Source organism: Sceloporus occidentalis, unplaced genomic scaffold (genome assembly GCF_023333645.1).
Source record: "Sceloporus occidentalis isolate IW3139 unplaced genomic scaffold, rSceOcc1.0.p SCAF_1, whole genome shotgun sequence".
NCBI classification, from domain to species: Eukaryota; Metazoa; Chordata; class Lepidosauria; order Squamata; family Phrynosomatidae; genus Sceloporus; species Sceloporus occidentalis.
Genome location: NW_028316981.1, coordinates 45212712 through 45239850, shown reverse-complemented (window position 1 = coordinate 45239850; position 27139 = coordinate 45212712). Strand labels below are relative to the sequence as shown.

The following is a 27139-nucleotide window of genomic DNA, read 5'->3' as shown; positions in this document are numbered from 1 at the left end:
AAAGCATAAACCAGTGACACTGTACAGAATAATCAAAGCAGTCATAGGAAAGAACTGAAAATTAATTATGTCATGTTTATATTAGAGATGGTGAGCCCATGTAGAGTAGTGGTTTGAAAGCTGGAGTATGACTCTGGAGACCAGGATTCGATACTCTGCTCAGCCATAAACCCACTGGGTCAACTTAGGCTAGTCACATGCTCTCAGTCTCAGGGGAAGGCAATGGCAAAACTTCTCTGAACATATCTTGCCAAAAAAATCCCATGATATGCTCACCTTAGAGTTGTTATGAAGGCACACAACAACAACAAATTGGAGATGTGGAAACAGGAATGCAGCCCCATCCCTGCCCCCCAGCCAAGTGAAAATGGGCCAACATTGCCTGTCATACCCATTGTAGTTGCCCATCCTGGATGAAATCATTAGCTTAAAACGGTGATCAAGCTTTCATAAAAAGTGCACCAATAACAAACAAAAAAATCTGAGTATACCATTCTAGGCTGCACTAAATTTACAAGCAACTCACATGCCCACACTATCATTTGCGTCTTTGTATGCTTCCATCTTTAGTAGAACAAGACAGGCTTGGACTGCAGATATAACTCTGTTGTGATCACCTCATACTATTGTACCACCAGCAATTAATCCACATCTCATATTACCAGGCTGTACTTTAACATACAGTTACAACATCATGTCCTCAGTTAGCTTATTCAATGAATTGTTTTAATAGCTTGAAGAAAAAGCCTTTATCTTGCTTTCAGGACTGCTGGTTTTAATGTGAGTTAAATTACATTGGTGGGCTAGCCATCCATAGACTGAAGCATCTGCAGATGGCCCTGCCCTATTATTATCAACGGTGGCGCATACAAGTGACCGCACTAATGCGGTCACGCACATGCCATGTATTCAATTGATAATAATAGGACTTGAGGTCCTGTGATTTTTGGTATGGGGGGAGCAGAATGTAGCCAATCTATATTATACCATTTGATACTGTTTTTAAGGTGACTTCAATGGTTGTGATAGGACAAGCTAGAAATAGTGAAATAATTAAAGACAGGTTTTGCTTTAAAAACTAGGAAGATTTAATGTAAGTATAAGACAAACTGCTCCATCAAACGCAAGCTTATCAATGTGGAATAGACAGAGCCAAAAGAAATGGAAAGCCAATGTGGGTCCAACTACTATTAACACAAGTTCAACTTTCTTTCAAGGATATTTCTTCCCACTTTCCCCCATCCTAACTGTATGTAGGGCCACAGGTTTACTACTCACAGGAATTCCTTGTAATTGTGGTTTGTCTAGTAGATTGTGAAGCTCATTTCGAGAAGCTTCAATTTTTTCACGATCTGCAGCATCTACCATATACCTGTTAAGTGGAATTGATTTTAGTGACAAACCAGGTTTAGAGATATAAATTTTTCATAGAACACAGTCTTGTTGAAAACACAGGAACCCAAGCAAAATAAACCCTCTCTCCAGTTACTACAGATTCTGAAGTGACTAGCAGGTAAAGCAATGAAGCTGAACAATATGAGAAAATTACAAGCCATGTAAACCTCACCAGTAGTGATTACAATCATCCCACAGAGGCGGGTAAGATTCCAAACCTAATGGTGTTGCATGAACTATAACCTATCAGAATATGTTTTAACACCCAAACAGTTGTATATTGCCAAAATCTTGAGTAACTCTGTACAAGAAAATCCATGTGGAATCATGAGGTCCTACAGATTAGACTGCTATTTCCAGCATTCCTCAACATTGGCTATGTTGTCTAGAGTTGTTGGTATATGCCAGTGATGGCGAACCTTTTCGGTTCGCCGTGCCCGGGGGAGCTTCCACCCTCCTGGGGCGGGGCTTTCCCTGCTCCCTTTCCCGACCTCCAGCTGTCTGAGAGACAGCTAGAAGTGTGGGGGGGGGGGGGGATTGGGAGAAGGGGTGACAGGCACATGCCTGCTCCTCCTGCCCTTCTTTGGCCCCCAGCTGTCTCTCAGAGAGAGCTGGGGACCAGTAAGGGCCCGTGAGGGGCAGGAGCAACAGGCGTGCGGCCCCTGCTCCTTTCTTCGGGGCTTCGCCAGGCCTGAGGTGTCCTCCGAAGGGCACTTCAGGTCTGCCGAAGCCCCGCGGGGAGGAGGAGGATGAGGCCGGCAGCCCCTGCTACTCTCTGAAGGGCTTCGCCAGGCCTGAGGTGTCCTCCGAAGGACACTTCAGGTCTGCCGAAGCCCCGCGGGGAGGAGGAGGACGAGGCCAGCGGCCCCTGCTCCTTTCCTCGGGGGTTTGCCAGGCCTGAGGTGTCCTCCGAACGACACCTCAGGTCTGCCGAAGCCCCGCGGGGAGGAGGAGGTGTGTGCCTGCCCTCTCCTCCTCATTCCCTTCCTTTGGCCGAACGGGCTCCAAGGGGCCCTTTCGGCCGAAGGGGAGCGAGGCCGAAGGGAAGGGCTTGGGCACCCGTCCCAGGCCCTTCCCTTCGGCTCTTTCCTTCGGCCGAAAGGGCTGTGAGGGGAGTTTTTGTTTGGGAGTTTTTAAACACCCCTACGGGGTTTGTTCAGATGCACATGAACCAAAATTTAGTATAATCAGGAATAGAAGCGATAGGTCTTGGGTTCATGAGATTTGCTCTCTCCTACTTCCTCTTCCTCCCATGTGGACATGAGGGGTTAGGAGGAGTTTGCTTTAGTGTGGTTTGTTCTTTTGTCCAAACCAGCAAACCATGGCTAACTTTGACTGGCTAACTTTGACTGTGCTTTCTTCCAAACAAGCCAACTTGCAATTGGAGAGAACTGACTGCAGCATATTCTTGGCTCACAAGTGTGAGTTACATTATAGTGTTTCGGAGTTTCAAATTTGTACTGAACAAACCCCAACATGAAGTAAATGCTACTTGGCAGTGTTTTATGGCCTGTCAAGATTAACACTGCTGTCATTTAAAGGAAAAGAAGCTAGGGCTGTACCCATACTGCAGAAATTATCCAGTTTGACACCTCTTTAACTGCCATGGTTCAATGCTATGGAATTCTGGGAACTGTAGTTTGTTGTGGCACCACAGCTCTCTGACAGAGAAAGCTAAATATCTCACAAAACTACAATTCCCAGAATTTCATAGCACTGAGCCATGGCAGTTAAAGTGGGGTCAAACGGGATTATTCCTGTAGTGTGGATGCAGTCCAAATCCGCACAATTTGCACTGTAAATCCTACCACTCAACAGTTAGATTAAAGAATACAGAACAGTACTATACCTGAAGCATTAGATACAACAAACAATGAAACCAGCCAATACAAAGTATCTTCAAGATGTCTATACTTACACAATAGCATTAACTCCTCTGCAATAGCGCTCCCACATACTTCGGAATCGTGGCTGGCCTCCTATATCCCAGATCTTCAGACAGAAAGAGAGAAATTTTCTGAAGGCTCAATGTTTAAAAGTCATAAAGAAAACTCCACAGACCTGGAAAATGAACTGCAACATGAAAAGTCCTGTCCAAAGATGCCCATAACTGTTGGCCTCTGAATGATTTGGGCAATACAAATAGCACAGAAAAATTCAAAGTGTTGGCTTTGACCTATAAAACTCTATATGGCTTAGATCCAGACTATTTGAAAGCCTATATCTCACTATACAAGTGTGGAGGAGTCATGCTATCTTTGGAGGAGTGCTTTCTCTCCATCCCACCACTCTCTCAGGCTCATATGATGGGGACACAGGTGAAGAGCCTTCTTGAGGGGTGCTACTAGGCTTTGGAACACCCTCCCAAGGAACATATGATCTGCCCCCTCTCTGTTGTCTTTTTGCCAGCAATCACAGGCCTTCTTGTTTAAACAGGCCCTTCCGCCTTGGCTGACCAAGGGGAAGTGCTGTGTAACTGGGTGTGCTGTTTTAATATACACTGTGTATTTTAAGTGTATTAACTGTTTTAAAATTTAATGTTTTAATGTTAGCATTTTACTTTGTACAATTTAATGCTTTTTATCTTTTGTACTTCATATTGTCTTAAGTGTGCTGTTTTAATTTATGTTATAAGCTGCTTTGAAACCCATTTGGGAGAAAAATGGAATAAAATGAATAAAAATAAATAAATAACAGAATCCTGTAGCCACAGTCTTCATTGCTCCTATCCAGCAGAAATGGAATGATCCAATTTCAACTAATCTACTCTTTGCTGGCTACTTTTTGTAGGGAGGTGGACAGTAACATTAAACACTCGGCTCCACTGCTGCTTCCCACATATAAGACCTACCTCCGTGTTGAACAGATTCTTCCCAGTGAAGCACTACAGAACACTCCCCAAAGAACTGGACTGAAATACTGAATGCCCTAACTATTTCAGAGAATGCCTAGGATCCATTTTCTGCACTCATGGACCCATGATCGGCTGCATCAGTGGAAGAGAAAACTGATTTGGGGGCTAAAACGGGGGGTACAAGGGAGGGGTTGTTTCTGCTGAGTTTAGGGCTCTGGGGCAAACAAATGGCTTTGTTGGGCCACATGCAGGCTGTAAGTTGCACAAAGCCCGCTCCTCATCTGTCAAGGACCCAATGACATCATATATATTTCATTACCACGCATAAATGTTCATTAGTGCAGATCATGAGGCAGGATCCCTGTTCAACACACTAAAATATGCAACACTATGGCCCATTATAGATGGGCCTAAAAGTGTGCGCTCCGCACGTGCTAGGGTTAGGAAGCGGCGGCACTTCCGCACACCCCTAATCCTAGCGCGCACAGAGCGTGCACAAAATGGCGGTGGCTGTTCCACACAGCCGCCATGATTACGTCACAACCATGCCGCCTCTAAACGGGGGCAGTGCGGTTGTGATGTAGTGGGGCCACGCGAGGGCGCCTAGTGCGCCCTTTCCGCGGCCCCGGAAGGAGCTCCATTTCAAAGCTCCTTCCAGGTTTGCATCGCTGGATGCAGCCTTTACATGGCTGCGCCCAGTGACGCAGAGGAGAAAGGGGCCAAGTGGCCCCTTTCTCCTCCTCCCTGCCGCCATTGGGTGTCCTCGGGGCTTGAAGCCCCAAGGACACCCCTTTTCAGGCCGCGGGGAAGCGGCCTTTTGGAGCTTCCTCGCGGCCTGGAAAGCGGCGGATCGGGGCCTCAGAGGCTGCCGTTGTGGCAGCTGAGGCCCCGATACACCGGGGAAAGCAGCGCCTACAGACTGCCCCAAAGGAGCCATCAGTAACGCGCCTGTATAACCAAATTACAATTATTTTAAAACAGCAGGGCTTTGTGATATAATCATGGTAACAGCAACTCAAAAAGTTTCATCTCCTTACATTAGGTGTAAGTACAACAGCATGGGGTGAGCACAGCAGTTTTCAAGTACAGTGAAACCTTGGTATCCATGGGGGATCTGTTCCATACATCACCATCCTGCGGATACCAAAAATCTGTTGTCCCGTTGTCCCCAATGGTGGCGCGTGCACATGGCCATACCACAATTAGGGACAACGGGATTTCAGGTAAGACCCTGTTGCCCCCAATGGGGACAGTTTCTAGCGGTGGCGCAGCTGCATGCATATACCACCATTATGGACAATGGGGGTTTCCAATCCACGGATGCTTAAATCCATGGATGACAAGCCAGTAGATAACTAGGCACCACTATATCAGAGGCTTGCTGCTAAAGGGGAATTTGTTTTAAAAAATATTAATTCTTTATAGACCAGATAAAATACTGTTTTGTCTCCTGCATGTTCTACATGCAGTGGTTTTACAAGTGGTTAAAGACTAGCAGATTATACAAAATGAGGAACAGTCCACTGAGAAATTAAGTACAATGGAAGAGACTAATTCTTTCTGAGCTTGGTGGGAGCTCCTTTCATTTGTTCTTTCATAGATTGTTGTAGTTTAGTGCACAAAAAGAAAAATACATACCTTTATTGTGACGTTACCCTTGGTAACCTTCCGCATGTTGAAGCCCACTGTAGGAATCATATCTTCACTGAACTGACCTGACTGAAAAGTGGAGAACACTACAGTCATTAGCAGGACAATGGAGGATCTCTTAACTTAATTAGCCTTTGAACAAGGCTGCATGTATTCTTTTTCTTTCAATGTAAGGAATCATGCCTGGAAATGCAAGAGAACATTTAAGATGTACTCAGCTAAACCAAGATTTCATACTACTTCCCACAGTCCTTTTCAGGAGGACAAAGCATACAGTTCTGTTTATCCAGTGAGCAAGTATCACATGTAAAACTATGAAAATCATAAAATGGAGGCAGGCAGAAGAGAGAAGGGAAGACACACTTGGAAAATAATGAATCATATGCAATGGCTCAGAAACATCTTGTTTTAATGACAATAGCATGGGAAGAGTTCAAGCTTTACTCTGGAAATATGACCTGCCTAAAAATAATTCCCATTAGCCAACTGAGGTTACCATCTCATCTTTTGGAAACTGGTTATCAACTCAAAAAGTACACCTAAATCCCTGGGGCAACAGGATAACATCTGGAAGAACCGGTAGAGCTTATGCACTTTATGGGAAGTTACACTGGTAGCAAATTGCATAATTTCCAGATATTGAACTGGAAAGCCTACTTTGAGATGTGTACAAACCTGAAATATCAAAAGAGTTTTAAAATAAACATAATACTGCAGCAGGAGATGTTGTGTACCATGGTACTTCAATACAAAAGGAAGCAATGGCTTCTGAGGCCAAAGGGTGCAGTTTTATTCACTGCTTCCCACCACATACACAGTACCAATGTCCAAGAAAACCCTTAGATGTAGTCCTTTATACACTATTGTCCTTGCAAATCAGGACATCTACCTGTTGAAATTACAGAAAACAGAGCACAATCACTATTCTTTGGATACAATTCTAGTAAAGCTATAGGGGAAAATCATGTAGTTTTTACATGATCCCTGGTATCTGCCTGGTTCATTTTTACCTCATCTTAGAGCAGTGGTTCCCAACCTGTGGGTCGGGACCCCTTTGGGGGTCGAATGATCTTTTCATGGGGGTCGCCTAAGACCATTAGAAAACACCTATTTAATTACAGTTATGAAGTAGCAACGAAAATAATTTCATGGGTTTGGGTCACCACAACATGAGGAACTGTATTAAAGGGTCGCGGCATTAGGAAGGTTGGGAACCACTGTCTTAGAGGGTGAGGTTCTGACTGTCTGCAGCTACCTCTGCTGAAAGAGGGGTGGGGATGGGAGTTGGAGGAAAAGGAAAATTGAAGGACACACATGTTTTAAAAACATTTTTCCACACAGTCTTTTAAGCAGAAAAATGGGGGAAAGACCTGAAAAAAATGGATTATGGAATATTTTTGGTTAAGGATAAATAAAATGTTTCAAAGTGTTCAGATATTTTCTGCCCCCAAATATTTTAAAACCTATGTAAGAGGAAGGCATTTATGCAAGTCTGCACAGTCTCAGATCATAACAGTTCCTGATTTCCTTTATTCAAAAATAGAAATAAGTGTGTTACTAGTGGAACTAGTGGAGATTTAATATTTTACTAATGTTATTGTTGTTTGGGCTGTTTGTTTAGTTTTGTTTTTTGGCCTGTTCTTTACACTTGCAAAACCAAATCAGTTTCTCATAATTCAGGTGTTCCTTAAAGTTCAAGTGCTTGTAACTCCACCTGTAGCAAAAAGTAAAATTTTATGAGTTCTGCCTAGATGTTGATTGGCTTCTGGGTGCTCTGGCAATGCAGCATTACACGCCACAGGAGCGCCATAAGGCCATGGCTGGGTGAGAAAGCCGGCTTTTTGCCAGTGCAAAAAGGAGTGAAAGTTTGCCATTTCTTTTGGGGGCAGCAAAAAGGCAGATTGGGGCCGCTTCAAGCTTTCTCGGGGTGGCCCTTTCCATCCCTAACTTAATCTAGGTGGAAAAATGAGCATTAGTGCCACTCTATTCTGCTTTGGTCAGGCCCCACCTGGAATACTGTGTCCAGTTCTGGGCACCACAATTCAAAAAGGATGTTGAGAAACTGGAGCGTGTCCAAAGGAGGGCAACTAAGATGGTGAAGGGTCTGGAAACTATGCCCTATGAGAAACAGGGAGCTGGGGATGTTTAGCCTGGAGAAGAGAAGGTTAAGAGGTGATATGATAGCCCTGTTTAAATACTTGGAGGAATGTCATATTGAAGAGAAAACAAACTTGTTTTCTGCTGCTCCAGAGAACAGAACCCAGAACAGTGAATGCAAACTGAACGAAAACAGATTCCATGTCAACATTAGGAGGAACTTCCTGACACTAAGGGCTGTTCAACAGTGGAACATACTCCCTTGGAATGTGGTGGAGTCTCCCTCCTTGGAGGTCTTTAAGCAGAGGCTTGATGGCCATCTGTCGGGGATGATTTGACTGAGAGTTCCTGCATGGCAGGGGGTTGGACTGGATGGCCCTTGCGGTCTCTTCCAACTATATGATTCTATGATAACTGCAAAATATACAAGATTTTAGCCTTGAAACTGGAATTAGATGATCAGCTGCAAAGAGAACATTGGATGATCATTCCAAGATGTATGAGATAGTAAGATATAGGAGATGAATTATCCACAAAATTAACACAATACAATAATATATAATTATTTAACACATCATGTTATTAATAATTATGACACACATTTTGTCACAAACCTAAATATCATCTTAGGTCATGACAAACTACTGTACTATTCTAAAGAAGTTTCACAATGGAACAACAAGTGCGATGGACCAAAAATTCTTCAATCAAGTAAGTTGGACCAGTATGGTGCAGCGATTTGAGTGTTGGACTATGACTCTGGAGAGAAGGGTTCAATTCTCCTCTTGATCATGGAAACCCACTGGGTGACCTTGAACAAGTCACACACTCTCTGCCCCAGAAAACCACATGATAGTCTCACCTTTGGGTCACCATAAGTCCAAAACAATTTGAAGGCCCAACACCAGCAGCTGAACTACTGAATTAATACCAAGAATAAAACTACCTTGAGAGCTATCAGTACAAATTGTGTGAGCATGCCATGAACATGAAAAAACAAATTCAAAGAGAGTAAAAAGAAAATATACAATCGCTTTGCTTAAAAGTAGCAAAGTCAGCTAAGAATGTGACTTGTTTTTAATAACCTGTGACATACATGGGATACAACTGCTCTGATCAGTAAAGCAGTGGCTTGGATTCAGAGGTTCGATGAGCAGAATTCAGCACACAAGACCCTTTTCTCTAAAAGGGGGGGGCTATATAGGATGTTCATGAATTCTCCTTCCTTTGACCTCTCTTGAGAAGATGCTCAGAAGGGTTGGGCGAACCCTCAGGAACAGATTGATTATAGGGGAAAGTTGTAAAAATGGTTTGCCCTCACTTCTTTCAGCAACAGACTTGGCCTGGATTTCAGGAGAATGAAATACACTGGTGCCTCGGGATACGAAATGATCGGGTTACGAAATTTCCGGGATACGAAAAAGTTGGATTGGCAAAAACTGTTTCGGGTTACGAAATATTTTTCGGGTTACGAAATTCATTTCGGCGCGAAATTCAAATGCTGCAAAGTGCAGCTATAGGCTTTCCAGTGCTAACGGATTATTTTTCGGGTTACGAAATTTTCGGGTTACGAAAGGAATGGCGGAACGAATTAATTTCGTAACCCGAGGCACCAGTGTAGAAGAAACTGTGACTAGAATTGACTAGAAGGAGAATAGAAAAGAAGGAACAAGCAACCAGGACAGAGCAAAGGGTGTAGATTGCTCACAGATTTTTCAAAAGCTTTTGAAATGCCATTGAAATCCACAAAGATCTGGATAATTTCAACTGGAAAGAAGAAACCCTTAAAGTGAACAAAATTTGGCTGCCAGTCCTGAAGAATAGCAAAATAAGGACTCAGCAAATGCAAATGGGAAACCATTCAGAGTCAGGGGCTTTCCCAGCAGATAATGATTACCAACTGGCAGACATTGGCACGTTACAGACCGCCCGTTTGGGGCGGCCTGTAAGCGGCCCTTTCCCTGCTGTATCGGGGCCTCAGCTGCCACAACGGCAGCCTCCGAGGCCCCGATCTGCCGCTTTCCAGGCCGCGGGGAAGCGGCAAAAGGCTCATTTGGAGGCAGCACGTTCGTGACATCGTAATGGCGGCCCCGTGTGGAACGGGTGCCACCATTTTGTACGGACTGGGTCCATACTAGGGTTAGGGGTGTCAGGAAGTGACGCCCCTTTCTAACCCTACTGCGTCCCCAGGACGTACTTTTATGCCCGTTTGTAACGGGCCATTAATCCTCTTTTGCATTAGCCTCCCAGCCTGAGGCCTGCCATCAGCAACAGAACAATACACATGCAAATCACTCCTGCATTCCCAGGCTCATACAGTGTGTGTGTGTGCGCGCACACACACACACACACAATATTTTTTCCAGGCAAGCATTCTCTGCAGATGCCAGCCACAGATGCTGGCGAAACGTCAGGAAGAAACTCTTCTAGAACATGGCCACATAGCCTGGAAAAACTCACAAAAAACAATACTAAACTTGATGAAAAGCAGAGGAGAGGCTGGTAATAGAGGAAGACATTTCTACAGCCTCAGACATGAATGAATGAAAATAATACTGCACAGTAGGAGAAGAAACATTGATGAACTGCATCACCTCAAAACACCTTATTTTAAATTACTAGCTTTATAATAGTATGAAAAAACCAACTCTTTGTCTGAAATCAGGAAACAAGGCCAAAGAAATAAGGGCAAGAAGTATGTCTTCTAGATTGCCAAAAAGAAAGCATGCTGTGTCATATATAACCAACCATACATAGTGCAATATCTCCATCTGGTTTCCTTCTGAATCTGGCAGAATACTGCTGCCTGATATACTTCACTAAATGACCAAGATAAAGATCAACAGTTTGAGAACTTAAGCCTATTGACACCAAGTTCAGACAATTCCATGATGGATGTAGGTAAGGATAGAAGAATAACTATGTTTGCAAACCACAGCTGTAAAATCCTATAGTATCACATAGAACCTTATTGGCCTTCCTGCAGGATAATCATAGTGGCATACATGGTGATTTCCTGTGAGGTAAGAGGTTAAACAAAGAAAAGACAGCTTTGTCCAAGAATGTAGCTGAGTAAAGGATTTTAACCTCTTTGCAAAACATTGTCTTCTGTATACATCATTCCTACACAGCTCATTAAAACTTACTAATGTATAATAAACTAGCCATCATTGTTCAAAACATGATGCTTCACATGTTAAAACTGTTTGCTGTGCTCACAATGAAGTTAGGTGGCGCATGTATTTTGGCTAGGGTAGATCTCAGTGCTAGCTCAGGATATTTTGTTATTCAGGTAACTACTCAATCCCTAAACAAGTCTTAAAATACGTATATCCAAATGGAGTCAATATTGCTGCAAGGAGTTCCACTGAAAATCATCAGCTGATGGTTATAACTAGTGTAAAGAAGTTAATGTTAAAATGGACACAGAATACAGAACACATGATTGAACTAGAAAAAATGGGAGAAATCATGGGGAAAGGCCAATACATTTACAGTTTGTCAAGGTCTGAAGGAAAACTATTTCAAAATGTTAAACAGATGGAATCTCACCCCCAACAAATTGACAAAATGTATAAAACAGGCAAAAACAAATGCTGGAAGTGTTCATAGAATGTGGAATCCTTATATCATATGCAGCAGACATGCCCAGTTGGGAGAAAATATTGGAGAGAAATCCACAGTTTGATTACCAAGATTATTGGCAAAGAAATTCTGTTACAACCAGAACTCTCATTACTGAACGCGACAGATAGCATAGAAACAAATCTGGAAAAAAGAATAATTCTTTACAGGATTACAACTGCAAGAATCTTGTATGCCCAAAAATAGTAATCCCAAGATCTGCCTCTAACTGAAAATAGTTAATTAAATTAGCAGATATGATGGAAATATTTCTTTCATATTGGCTTAAAGACAAATCTATAGAGAAGGTAGACAAAGAATGGAAATCAGTTTTACTACTATGGAAGGAAAAATGGACAAGTTTAAGAAACATTGTTTAAAGAAAGATGAATAGGTAGATTGATGAAAGTGAGAGAGAAACCAGAGATATAATTGGAAAGTGAAATTAATAAAAATAACAACAATCAAAAGGGAGAAATATTTGGAAGAACACAATGACAAAGAAATACTGACAAGATTAGATGGGAAGTTATTATAAGCAACATTTAACAGATATAAAACGTAAGATAAACTGAATGTTTCTTTGACTTAATATAATTTATGTTTGTTCATTTTAGATATGCATTTTGTTATGTGGACAGAATGTTTGTGTTGTGTTAATAAAAATTATTTTTAAAAAATAGCTAGTGTAAAGAGGTAAAAATTCTCTCTCAAGAATTCTAGAATCATACACCTAAAGCTTTTAATTATATCCTGGAATGTTTCAAATTTCTCACAGTAAGAATCATTACAGTGTCAGAACAGGCAGTATTATTTTTGAAGCACTGTTATGCAATCATTAGTGTTTAAACTCTTGCAACAGATACTTATTTCATCGGCTGGAGTAACAATGCAAGACTGGGACATTCTGACCTTAACAGTCACTTTGAGAATTTATTTGGTGCTTCACAAGTATCAAGATCCAGCCAGTCCTTTTTTTTTTATAAACTCAAAAGAGGCAAGACAATACCTAAGTAATTTAATGAGAACAATTTTCTAGCACAAGCTAAAGAAAAAGCAAAAAGGCCATAATATCATGTAAAAGCCATGAGAATGCTGTGTATTTAGTCATACCTAAATTCTGTTGAGAATGGCTCTTGAAGTTAACAGACCAACAGACTAGTATACTCAAGTAGGATGAAGCAGAACAATGTAGGTGTGCCCACTGAAGTACACAAGTCCCATTATAATTAAAGAGTGTCATTCATTCATCATCAGAACATGTACAGAAAAAAAAACATGATAATGGGTTGATTCCTTGAATTAATTTTCTTTATTGGACCTATGATCGTATATCCTTCCTCAACAAGGAGCTCAAGAAAGTATACATGTCCCCCCCACATGGCAACCTTTTATGGTATATTGAAGATGACTGATTGTTATTTTTACAACCTATCTAGAAGATAGCTTGAAGGATAGTGAGTGCTCCAAGACAACCTAGGCAGCCTAATCACAGAATTCACACATGTCTTCCCTCAAATCAAGACTGAAAGGAGTTCTGAGAGCTGAAGTCCAAAATATTGGGAGGACCAAGGTTTGAGGAGCACAGGTCTGCTCATTATTGGATCAAAAGCCTATCTGGACCAATGTTTAGTTAAAAGCTATAACCACTGCTAACATAGTCACCATTTCCTTTGCTTTGCCTTCACATCCTTTTCGACATGTGCATGTTTTCTGACTAGTCACCTCCCCTGAGCATCGCAAAGCCACCATTTACCATAGTTTCCTCCTCACACCTATAGTATAGGGTAAGCACAGTTAAGCTGCTGGAATTTTCTAAGTTCATTGGCATTGTTTTCCTTTACATCCTTTGTTACATGCCTCACCTTCAATTTATCCACATGTGATATCAAAATGCATAATTTTGGCCACAAATTCTGCCCTGGACTTATACATGAGGTCGACTTATACACAAGTATATACAATAATTTTAGAGACCACTGTCATGTCTCTCCTTACTCACCTTCTTCAAAGCTAAACAGCCCCAACATTTAAATTGTTCTAGTTCATCACATCAGATCATTTGCACAAACCATCATGATGTGCTCCTCTGTATTTCCTTAATCACTGCATACTGACTTTCATTACTCCAGGCTATCTGAAGTGCCCTAACAACAGAAATTGGACTGATGTAGGCCAAACTACCTGGCAATGAACATCCATGCTCAGTGTCATTTCACTTCTACGTCTCCTCAGAAGTGGTTCTCTGAAACCAACATTTTCAACTTTAAGTGGGCAAGTGTCAATACTCCTACAATTAGTACAGCCACAGATCACAGTGATAAAACAGGTCAGTGGTGTCCTTCTAGCTCTCTGTTTGCCAGTCAGTGTGGCCATGCTCTCTTTCACAGATTTCAAATTAAGCAGGTATAAAAGGCATGGCTGCTGATCAGCACATGCCGCTCAAGGAGTCACAGTGACACTGATGAACCATATCAGCTGACTGACAGAGGCATAAACACACCAGCATTGGCTTTCAGCACTAGTGAAACCTACACCATATAAACATCTTGCACTTCATAGTACAGAGACATCGCTCCTCATCCAGTCATTCCTCTAACAAGTTGTGTGATCTTTCATTATGGCCCTGCCATTCTGAAAAACCTGAATTTTTACTAGCTTTTGACTTCACCTGAACAAGGAGACACAAAGCAAATCATTACAGTGGATAAAAACATTGCAGAAAAACACAGTGGAAAATTATGAGACTGGATCCACAAAGATATTATGCACTGAGGTACTAATCAGAAGTGTACCATGCAGGGTTCACGGATGTAGGCTGGCCACTTCCCCATTCCAATCCTTTCAAATATTCCCCAGTACAAACTGCAAGTACAAAACTGGCAAGCTATTGAAGATTCATAAAGTGTCACCACAATTTGAAATAAGGAATTGCAACTGTACTGGGGAAACAACTAACATCATTTTATTACTGAGCAGTATTTCTCACAATTTTGCATTTTCCCTTTTGTTGCTGTTGTTAACTGCCATCAAGTTAGCTGCAACTTATTAGTACCCTATGAAGTGGAGACGTCCAAGACACTATTATGAACAGCCCTTTCAAGATCTTCCAAACTTGATGGTCTCCTTGAATGAGTCTATGTACTTGTAAAGTAATGTTCCTCTTTTCGTACTGACTTCCACTTCACCAGACATTACCATCTTTTCTATTGAATCATGAATCCTTTTTAATATTTGTATGACTCTCTTATTTACAGTTTCAAAATTTCTGGGATTATTATTATTATTATTATCACAGTTCTTCTGATTTTACATAAACATTTCCTGATATCAGAAATTATCCATGTTTGTCATTTGGTGGCAGCCAAGATTTCCATCTTCACTGAAAAGCTTACAAATTAATGTTTAAAAACTCAGCAATATATTTACAGCGATGAATATGATGTTGTATTTTTTTATTTAGTTTAAGGAAAAGATATCTGTGAATATATCCATACAAAATTCATAAAGTCATCCATTAACTACCATCACCATGATTTATTTTGACAATTTTTATGAAGTTTTACTTAGTTTTTATGGTACAAGATATCATTGCACTGGAGGTGGAGGCAAGGAGTTTCAGGAGACATAATCTAATAATCTTTTAAGCGTCATGGTCATCACTTTTTCAAACTAGCTCTACAACCAAGAAGATTTTTAAAATAATGTAAAAATGAAAGCTACTTTAATAGCTAATGAGACTTATCAAGTGATGCATGTTGTCTATACATGTTCCATAAAAAAGACCCTATCAAAACCAGATCACCTAGAAATTTTCAAAATGAAGAAGAAATGATTTTTTAAAAAGGTTGAAACAATTTCAAGTTTTCACCAGATCAGTGAAACACTAAAGCTGAACAAGTATCTTGAAAATCTCAGTTCAAATTTTAATATAAAGTATTCTTATATTGTTTCTTATACCTCTCCCGCAATTGTCGTTGGCTTTAAGTTATGTACAGGGGAGCCTTAGGATAGATACAGAATCATGGTTGCAGTTTAGAGGATAATACTGAAATGCTTATTTGTCATGGAGGCAAGAAAGAAGCATTCATTCCTCTTACTGGTATAAGGTGCAAAAACACCAACAAAGGAAGGGGCAGAGGGTGACAGCAAATGTTTCTGGTCTCTGTAGTTTGTACAATGAACGACAGGCAAGTGGCAGGGAAAGAGAAAGTAGCCCACAATACTTATGCTGGATGAGAGGGGGCATCCCTTCTATATCATTGGTAAACCACTGCACACACTCCTCCCCATCCACTTGGTTCACTGCCTCAACAGATGTCATCTTCAGATGCTGAGCAAGAAGCCAGTTGCAAGATGGTTTTTCAATATTATCCTCAGGACTTGCTGAAGCTTCAAGGGCAACTAGTTATTAGACACAATGTCTGAAATTTATGAGACATAATTGGAAACAAGAGGTTTTTATAGTGCGGATGCTTCTCATTGTAATTAATATTAAATTAATAATTTCCTTAAAAAAAAAAACCAACAACGAAGGACTAAAACTTTTTCTCCACAGAATTCTAAGAAAATACTGCATTGTCCCTGAAGAAACCTAAGATCCAAAATCATTCAGAGGATGCAGTGCACAAGAAAGATGTCTTTAATTCGTGTTTTGAGGGATTTCTACCTTCAAAATTCCCATGGTGGCCTACAAAATGTAAGTTTGCCTCAATAGAGAAATAAATGGTGTCAGCTATTCTGACAGCAAACTCTATTAAAACTTTAGCCTGAGATTTTTTCTGTGCTCAGTTCACACTTTGCTTTTGCCACACCTGAAGGAAGTATGGTAATTTTAGTTGCAATACAGTGCTGTGTGTATAACAACAGAACTTGCTCCAGGACCTTTAGCCTAGACTAGAGTCAGCAGTTCAATAAAATTGCCTCAATGGAAAAGCTATCTGGCAGAAAAAGAACTGCATGGTCCAGGCAACTCAAACACAGTATCTTTCTAGATATACAGAACAACCAGAGCACTTCTTACCATAAATATAAAAGGTAGGAATGACTTATTGAGTAATGGATACAAGATCAGGGTATCTCCTGCTTGGAAAAATTCCTTCATCTGGTTGTATGTATGCACCCATGTAAACAGGCAACAAATAGTCTTTTTCCCACTGAGACAAAGCTCTCACAATGCTTATTACAGATGCTTACTTTAGATATACATAAATATTAATTTTATAAAGCGAGTATTTTATTTATTTTACCAAAAATGTTATATATTTATATATTATGCGTGTATATATCTAATTAACAATTTGTAAGCCACTCCGATAGCCTTTTGACTGAAAAACGGGGTATAAATAAATAGATATTATTATTATTATCTATAAGCACGTAATTTTGGAATTACTTTTTGGAGAGTATAGAGCAGTCATTCTGGCTCCTACAACACCCACACCATTATTTCCTTCCCCAGATCCATTTCAACCACAACTGTTCCATTTTATGTGTCCATCACAAGCTGTTCAGAGACTCTAGGGTCCAAAACACACGACAGAAATAATCATTTCAGACTGCTTTAATTGCCCTGGCTAATGCTAGGGAATTCTGGGAACTGTAGTTTTATGAGACATTTCACCTTCTCTCGCAGAGAGCTCTAGTACCACAATAAATAACAGTGCCCAGAATTCCCTAGCACTGAGCCAGGGCAGTTAAAGCAGTCTCAAACTGGATTATTTCTGCAGTGTGCTTTGGACCTAAAATAGAAAAGGGCTACACAGTAACCAAGTCGTCCACAGTTATTGTAATCCTTTACACATCCCTGGTTCTCAATCTGGGTCCTGAATGTTTGCACAAGTTCAAATTACTGCACATCTGCAAAGAGTGAAGAAGCATCTGGGGAGTCGTTGTGGTGTACTGGTTTCAGTGTTGGACTATGACTCTGGAGACCAGGGCTTAAATCCCTGCTCAGCCATGGAAACCCACTGGGTGATCATGGGACAAATCACGCTCTCTCAGCCACTGAGGAAGGCAAAGGCAAAGCCCTCTGAACAAATCTTGCCAAGAAAATACCTGGATATGATTGCGTTTAGGTTGCTGAAGTGACTTGAAGACAAAATGAGATGAAGACAAAACAACAACAAAGTAGTATTCATGGCAAATCAATTACTGCCAATGATACATAATTAGATTAGCCATACAGTCTTTGGCTGTATTTTGTTTTAAATTAAAATGTTTGATGGATTGACATGTGGGTACATTTTCAGAAATACAAGTATGACCTATTAATTTCTTAAATCCAAGCTTTTTGCTTATCAACAAAATATGATTCAGCAGTCTTAAATATCCCAGGTTCAGATGAACTGAACAACATCTGGCAATAAATCCAAACTTGAGTTTCATTAGATCATCTTTCGTGAGTCATACTATTATTACATCTGTCTGGAAAACAAGGCATGATCTGATTTGACTGATAATTGGATAACTGCCTACTCTGTGCAATAAGACTTTCTCCCTGACTGAAAGGCTTAGGAACCCAGTGCAAAGCACTTAGTCTCATCATGCCTACATTTAAACCAGCTTTGCTCTATTGATACCAATCAAACAAGCACTTGGTATGATTAGGCCTATGTGGAACTACAATGATACTTGGGGAAAATTAGTTTAGTCTTGTAAATAAATAAAGACACATTACAAGTCCACATACAGCTTTCATAGTACAGTCCTCAGTGTCAGGGATGCAAGATGAGGGTCTCACCTTAGGTGTAGATCGGTGGGAACAGTAGATCACACTGCTGGGAGATCCACTTGCTCAACTCCATCAGCCAGGTCTACCAGTGATCCCTCTGATCAAATGCAGCAGTAGCATATTTGCCTGGATGATAATACATCCAAGCAAAAGGTCCACAGAACCTGCAAGGCCAAAATGCCTAGGTTTGATGGGGTCTTTCCCAAAAGCAAGGCATTATGGGTGAGGCAGCCCTAAGGGCACAGGTGTCCCATTCCACTGGTAGCAATCCTATACATGTCCACTCAGAAATACTGGATTGACCTGGATACATTCTTTGAAGACTCTACGTATGACTGCAGTCGGTGTCATTTCTGGGCTAAATTAAAAGAATCAAGATCTCCAGAGGTTAAGTGGTTATTTATATGTGAGTGCTACTTTGAGTCTGAATCAACACCTATAACACAAAAAGATTAATGATGGAAAATGCTAGTGCCAAGTAAAGACATGAAGGGAAAAGCCAGAAAAAACCAGAACACGCAGATTTTTCTGTTTTTCCCCAAAAGCCATTTCTTCCCTGGAAATGTGAACAATGCGGAGTGGGAGAACTTTCTTTTAGAGGAATTAATAAAATATTTACCAGAAGGTGTTCTCATATTTACTTCTTCCATATTATTTCTAAAACTATGCAGCAGTTATTCTTTTACATAAGGCTATGTACAGTATCTCAATCAATTCTATTCATTATCTTGGTTTCCTTTTCTCAACTGTTTTTCTGGGAATGAGTGTTTTATGTCTTCTTAACACAATGAAAGACGAAAGGAGACAAAATAGTTTATTTTACTTGATTAATTAATATGGATGATTTCTTCTTTTTTATTGAGGCTTTTTTCCTGCTTGGGAAAACCAAAGAAGTAACTTATAGTACAGGTGTTCTTTACAGTTGGGACCCCTTATTTACACATCACCAAAAAATGAAATATAGAAAAACAATTTATTATTTTCTGGACAAACTATATTTAATATATAAAACATGCCAAACCAAGTTATATATAATGCATTTTATGTTCCTAAAATAACAAATTGGCATTCAAACTGAAAAGGGTCCTAACAATGCATTTTCTTTCAAATTTTCTAAAAATTTTCATTTTTCCAGGCCAAAAAAAAAATAGTTTTTTCTTTCCATGGATTCAAAGTTTCTGGAATACTAGTGCTAGATAAATTGTTCAAGAAAGAGTAGAATCAGCATGATTTTTCTATTAACAGATGCTTTAAAGATTAAGAAAGGATTAGAAACCCATGTGTTATAAATGTTTTCACACTGCAAGATTGTAGCTCCCAGGAATTTATGCTTGTCTTGGGAGGGTGATTTACATTGTTCCTGCTGACAGAACAAGGTAATAGTAAACACTGTATTTTTACAACACCTAAGCTGATTGATCAGTAGCAACTACTGCATGATAAACCATCATTTCATCACCTATATGCAGTCCAAGTGTCAGCAGCACAGACAAGCCACTGAAGTGTAACTATTCCACTATATATGAGTGGTATAATTATATGGACAAGGGTACTACAAGCTATTCTTTCATGCATTTGTTAAGAATCTCTCACTAAAACAAGAACCAAAACATACTATCCGCTTCTCTCCTTGTTACATGCATTCTATTGTAAAGTACTTACTGTATACACATATAGCACATCAGAGATGGGGTATACAACCACTTTTTACTTTTCATAAAGGAATTAATTAACCATCATTTGAAGATGTCTAGTGCTTTAAGTACATACATAGCCAATCATGTTTTTAGGACTCTGTTTATATTTGTATGAAAACACAATTAATGACTTTCAGTGCACCTCATTTTAATGCACTTCATTCTGTTTTGTTATACCAGCTCAGACTGTAATATGACAATACTTCTTTGATGGGAGAGAGGATGCATTTTTTTCTACATGATGTTGAAATTATTTCATCAACTGAAGCTTAGTATCCAGAAAGAGGAACAACAAAAAATTTCCATAGAGGCAGATGATTTTTATTTCAACTAGGTTCTTCCCCAATTATTTTCACTGTCAGTAAGAACAAAATGGTTCTATTTAAAACAGTATCATCTTCCAATGGTAGCTCATTTGTTATGTAAAGTCAACACCATAAAACAAGCTAAAAGTAAAATATCAATTTACCTGAAGAATCAGAAGAAACTCTGTTATAGTATGTAGATATAGGTAAAATTATGATTTTAAAGGTGTTTGTGGGTTAAGGACCAGGAAACCCTCTGGAGCAGGTTTCTGAAGAGGCAGAGGGTTGCAGAGCAGACAAAAAAGAGAAACCTGCATCCAAAATACCAAACGTATTAAATAGCTGTACCACACTCTCCACTGGCCATATTTTGTGAGTTTATGTTTTTAAAGAGCTCTTTAGGCCATTACCCCCATGATAACACTCAATATAGCCCTACACATCAACTAAATCACCATCTATTCACACAAACAGTTCATATACCTTTGGCTTTATTTATTCCTGTCTTCAGCAAGACAAGGGATGAGTTAATTTCAGCCTAGTTGGGCTGAACACACCACTATTGCTCTACATGATTCAGATTTACAAAGCAAGAGTGCAGTCTCAGGATTTCTTAAGAATGCATTCCTGCCTCATGCTAAACATCTTGATGGACACTCTTGTTTGAAATGTTATCTTTCTAGATCAGACCAAGGCTCACTATTCTTTGCAAGAATCCCATCAGGAGCTGGCAGGGCAGCTTTCTATTCCTCTCCACCACTACAAAACACCACTCCAAAAAAGTGCCCTAAGCCAGTGTATCAGTCTTATGCTAGTGTAAATTCCTAAAAAGATCAAACTAGTATAATTAAATCACCAAATTTTAAACTGATGGCTTATTTTTTTTTAGCTTTAGTTATTCATCTTATCTAAAACGTTCTGCATAGCATGTTTGTTTATTTAATTGGCCATGAATTGCACAGAGACAGCAAAAAAAAATCTAATCATTCATATTTAAATCATTTAAGTTGCTTGCAAATATTTACAAATGCAATCTTATCAAGGGTTAAGTAAGACTAACATCTTAATCAAGTAACTTTTGCTTACCCTGTGCCATAAACACTGCTGATACAGAGCCAGTGAAATCCCAACAGCTTCAGAATACATTCACACACACAAAAACCTTCCTCAAAAGTTTCATATCCTTGTTGCAAGCAACATCCAAGTAGGAAGGAAATATTAACAGGCCTGTCAAGCCAGCACAGCCCAAGAAATAGTTCACATCTTTGCAAGGACCTAGTCCTGTTATTACAGCAAAGAAGCATGTTACAGACATGTATCCAGCAAAGTATCACACTAAAAGTTACAGCGCTAACGAAAAGATAGCACTAACTTATCATAGCATTAGGCGTACGGAGTGGGTGGGACTATTGTTGTATTAAGAAGAGGAGGCTGGTTTACCCAATCATCAGTACATTTTACCTGTAATCTAGATAACACTCCTATGTCACACAGAACAGATACACCTTAGATCTTAGACACTAGGAAAACATTGCATCTTCTGTTTGTTATAGAGATGCAATTGGTCTTTTTAAAAGATGCCAACAAACCGTTTTATCAGCCAACTTCAGAATGGATAAGCAAGTTAATGGCCTGAGAGGGGCATTCTGCAGCTGCAACCCAGTATGGAGGAATTTCTTATCCCATTCCAAATAGATTTCTACTGAGGACTCAACCACACCCTCCTATTGTTGCTGAATTGAGTAAATGGCTGCACTCACCTACTAGAAGAGTAAGTTGGAAACAACTCACCCTGCTTTGATCTGTTTAATGGGAACTGGCACCATCAAGAATCTTTATTCTTATTAGAACTGAGCCTAATTCACCAAAAACTAAGATAAATTTGAATCACTGTTGTATCCACAGATACACAACAAAGCAAATAAAATTTATGTTTTAAAACTAGACAGCATACATGAAAAGCCTATGGAAAGACAGCATATCCCATACATGCATATTCAAGACAATATCACAAAAGTGGGTTACCTCCATCGTGCTTTAATCAACATTCATATTTCTAAGCCATTCTTAAAATATCTAATGATCTGCAATTACTCATGCATAACACAGGCTTTACTCACAGCCTGAAAAAGTTACTTTTTGGATTATAACTTCCAGGCTCCACCAGTTAACTTGGGGCATTCTGGAAGATGTAGTCCAAAAATATCACTTTTCTAAGCTCTGGTTCTGTCTATACATGACTGGTGGTAACCTATATTAATGGTGAATAAATGTAATGGTATTGGTGGGTTTTCCATATTATGGATACAACTTAGATGAATTTGCTTGAAAGTAAACTCCCAGGAGCTGGGAGCTGCCCATGAGAAAGGGAGCTCCAATTGCAGAACTAAATGACTGCCACTGTCTCTAAGGGAGAATAGTATCAAGGCATAACAGCACTGACTCTGCTATGGACAGTGAAGTAAATAGATAACTAATGTCCCATTAAATGTTCTGTAAATCCATGCAGGTGAGAGGAGGAAAGTAGTGATCCTAAATGTAACCAATCAGTGACCTATTGATAATAGCCTCTGCATTTTACATTTCTTAGAAACATTCAGGCCTATATAGGTACATGGATAGCCTCTGCCTATTGGCTGGGTGCATTTCGAGATCATTTTCTGATGGTACAGTGATCTTGCATTATACAGCACTGTAATCTTGACCAATAGATCCTAATCTTGGTCATCTTGACCAACAGCCTAATCTATATGTAGCATCTTGAGACCATTTTCTGACGGTACAGTGGTCTTGCACTGGTAATCTTGACCAACATACCCAATCCTAAATTCTTTCAAAGAGGACAAGATCAGAAACTCATTGGGCAATCAAGGGAGAGTTGGATAGAGCAAAGCAAGGACTTCCACTCATCCTGAACTACTTAGACTCACTGGGCAAAGGGAGAAAGAAGTTCCCAAGGCCACACCCACAAAGTCAGGATCAGGAAGGTTGCAAAAATGGGAAGGAACTGAGAGCTCCTGAACCCTAAGTTATGCCTCTTATGCAAAGAACATGAGATCTGCCCAAGATAGAGGGAGAGGCATCAACCTACCCTTTTGCAAAGCTGCTTAATCCACAATTGTGATATCATGATGCAATGTATTATATGTATAGAGGCACTCTTCCTTGGGTTCAGCCCCACCCAGGCCCCAGTCGCTTCATTGATCCTCAGAGACTTGAATTAAAGAACGCATCTTCTATTGCAGTGTCTACACTCCACGGTCATCCCAATGGCACGTTTTAGCCCTCATGGCTCCTTTTCACGGAATTCTGGGTTGTGTGGTTTGGTGAGACACTCACAATTCTCTGTTGGAGAGCTCTAGGGAACTACAGCACTGGAGCTCTTTGGTAAAGAATTGCAAAGAACTCATGAAACTACAAATCCCAGGGTTCCACAAAAATAGTGCCACAGCAGTTAAACCAATATGAAACTGTCTTGGTTGTGTAGATACAGCTCCCAGACTCTTAAAACATGTGACAATCACATGTCTCAGCATTGCCCCATCAAAAGAAAAAAAACCACCAAACAAACCATGCTGCTATGCATGAAAAATACACAACCTAACCTGGGGGGGGGGGGGGAGAAGGGGGGTATTTCAACCATCTTCCCTACCATCCATGTCCTTTTCCTGTCTTTGTGCACTAATGACCATAGTTAAAACTGGACCTGCAACTTCATTTCCATTCACAAAGGATTTGTAATTTGAACTGACATTCTCACATACCAATGGCATATGTATGTATATATGACTGTACTTGGCTTCCACTCCACCAACTGCATCTGAGGAGGTAGAGTGAAGTCTACGAAGGCTCATGCTGCCAATTTCTTTCTTTCAGTCAGTCTCAAAGATGCTACAAGATCTCTCTACTTACTAATTCTACAGACTAACACAGCTATATCTTTTAATTCTACCACCAAATGAAGTCACTCTTCTCCTCCATTCTGTCTTAGGCCTGAGGCTCTGGGTGCATCTACACTGTAGAAATAATGCAGTCAGATACCACTTTAAGTGCAAAAGCTCTATCCTATGGAATCCTGCGGTCTGTAGTTTTACAAGGTTTTTAGCCAGAGGGCTGATGCCCCACAAAACTAGAATTCCCAAGATTCTGTGGGACGTGCCATGGTACTTAAAGTGATGTCAAACTGCATTATTCCTACAGTGTAGATACACCCTGAATTTGGTAACACTCTGTGTTTAGCTTCCAAAAAGACTGCCCAGTTTCCATTGCTGACTACTCAGCAGGTGGCTGACACCAATTCCCCATTCAGGAAGCTTGGGCTAGGAAGTCAAAAGGAGTGCGTTTAAAAAGGAGGATATAGACAAGAAGTTCTGTAGTCAATGCTTTTGAAGATTAATGGAATTTGCTAGTGCAGGGGTAGGCAACCTGCGGCCCAGCGAGGCCTTGGGACCGGCCCCAGCCCGGTCCTGCCGCCGATTGCCGCCGGGGCCTTTGGCATCTCGCGCGAGGGGCATGGTGGGGCAATTGTCTATAGAAGCCTCAGAAACATGCATTTATCTTAACATTTTTTAAAAAATCAGCAAATTTTTTCGCGTGTCCTCCATTTTTTATTTTAAAAGTGCCCTCCATTTGAAAATTTTGTCCTACATTTGTCCCGGTTTATTTATTTATTTAATTTTTTAAAAAAAATATTTAATTATTTATTTTTTGGCTTCGGCCCCCCAGTTGTCTGAGGGACAGCAACCCGGCCCCCGGATCAAAAGGGTTGCCTACCCCTGTGCTAGTGAAAAGAAACACAAGAGTTCAAGTTAAGTTTAAAATGCTCACCACAAGAAAACTTCAATATGTATGTCTCATATCCCACTCTTACATTACATCTGTTGAAATTTAGCAGCTGAAATTTGATTTGACAGGGCTGTTAGCCTTCTCTGCCAAAGAGAAACACGACAAACAACAGCAGCTGGAATTTCTTCAGCAAAGGGTGCATCTACCCTTTAAGCCAGCCTGGTGCAGTGGTTTGAGCGTTGGACTGTGACTCTGGAGACCAGGCCTGGCCATAGAAATCCACTGGGTGACTTTGGGCAAGTCACACTCTCTCAGCCTCCTCAAGGGAAGACAAGGGCAAACCTTGCCAGAATAAATCTTACCAAGAAAAACATGTGAAAGACTTGCCTTAGGGTCCCCATAAATGCCTAGACATCCTTCTTTTCCAGGACATGTCTTCCATTTCAGCCTTCTATCTAAGAGGGATTCTAAGAGGCCCTCCATTTTGAGCACGACTGTGGAGAATGATTTTACATTTCTATGAGTGTTTCTAGCCTTTATTTTGTGCAATGTGCTCCGTTTTCCTGGAACGTCCTAGATTTTGCGGTGCCTTGTCCTTTCTTTGTGATTACGAGGCCGTCTGGTCGCTCTGACTTGAAGGTCCACCAGCACACACCCCTGGAATCCCTCCCTTGCCAGCGTGAAAAGTGGAGAGGGCTCCTATACACTTAATGGTGCTTGGGAGGCAGATGAGAGACAGAGTGGAGTAGCAGTGAAAGATACAGCTGTGTTAGTACACTCATCCCTCCATATTTGTGGCTCTGATATTTGTGGATTTGATTAGAGACGGATTTAATATGTTCTCCCTAGGAATATCTGGGTCCTCCAGTGCAACTCTATAGTCAACTTTAACTAAAAGTTGCACTGAAAGACCTAGCGATTCCTAGAGAGAACAGTCTGCTAGGCCTTTGTAGCTCCTCTGGTGCAGTTCTATGGTGAGTGTCTGTCGGATGTTGACCACAGAGTTGCCCTGGAGGACCTAGAGATTCCTAGAGAGGTGTCCTCTCAAGTTAAGAAAAGCATGGTGCTTTTGTTCTTTGTGGCTTTTCCATATCCAGCGCATGCGGAGGGACAGGTGTGTGCAGAATTGGGACGTAGAGAGGTCTTCTAGCACCTCTGAGACTCACTGAAAGGAAGAAGGTGGCAGCATGTAGCGTAGCAGTTTCGGCGTTGGACCATGACTCTGGGAGACCAGGGTTTGAATCCTGGTGGGTGTCACACTCTCTCAGCCTCCACAGGGGAAGGCAGTGGCTAAAACAAAACCAACCCTGTGAAACTAATCTTGTGAAGAGAACCCCATTATAGGGGTCCGTATGTCTGATAAAAAAGACAACGCTGTAGAAACAATACAGCTTTGGCACCCTTTTTAAGCACTGGAGGACCCTATGGCACCCTGGGATGTGTAGTTTTACAAGGCCTCAAACAGCCCCGACAAAATACAACCCCTCTCCCCCCCCCCCAGGGTTCAACAGCTGGGCGATTAAAGCGGTGCCAAAGCGGGCTATATTGTCCCGTGTGGCTGCTGCATCCTCTCCCCGCTTTTCTCACCGCGATGACGTTGACGAAGGTGGTCTTTCCCGAGTACTGCAGCCCCACCAGGGTCAGCTCCATCTCCTCCTTCCAGAACAAGGACCGGAACCAGTCCAGCAGCCGAGACAACAGCGCCAGCATGGTGGCTGTGGGGCCGGTGGTTGCTCGACTACTCTTGCTCCTTCCTCGCTTCCTTCGCAGCGGCAGCTGAGTCTCTCTCTCTCCCCGCCTGGCGGGTCATATGACTCCTCGGATGCCCGGAGGAGGGAGAGAACGCCCCACTTCCGCTCCAGACCGGAAGTCCAGAGCCTCCACAGCGGCCCCTGCTGGTCGGAAGGGAGAACGACAACCCTGGAGGACTGAGAATTAGGGAGATTGAAGACCGTCTCCTGCTGTTCCACTTTTAACTGCTCTGGCTGCCTCCTCCCGT

General features: G+C 41.0%; 1 protein-coding gene across 1 annotated transcript in view; it reads right to left on the bottom strand.

The window, feature by feature from the left end:
* LOC149321354 (ADP-ribosylation factor-like protein 8B) overlaps positions 1 to 26919 on the bottom strand; it is a 32013-nt gene extending 5094 nt beyond the window's left edge. The window contains exons 1-4 of the mRNA XM_089520166.1: positions 26728 to 26919; positions 5888 to 5968; positions 3314 to 3387; positions 1279 to 1372 (exon numbers count right to left, since the gene is read on the bottom strand). Coding sequence (XP_089376292.1) covers positions 1279 to 1372; positions 3314 to 3387; positions 5888 to 5968; positions 26728 to 26850 — 372 coding nt within the window. The 5' untranslated portion in view covers positions 26851 to 26919. The remainder of the gene's footprint in view (positions 1 to 1278; positions 1373 to 3313; positions 3388 to 5887; positions 5969 to 26727) is intronic.
* Positions 26920 to 27139: the final 220 nt, after the last annotated feature.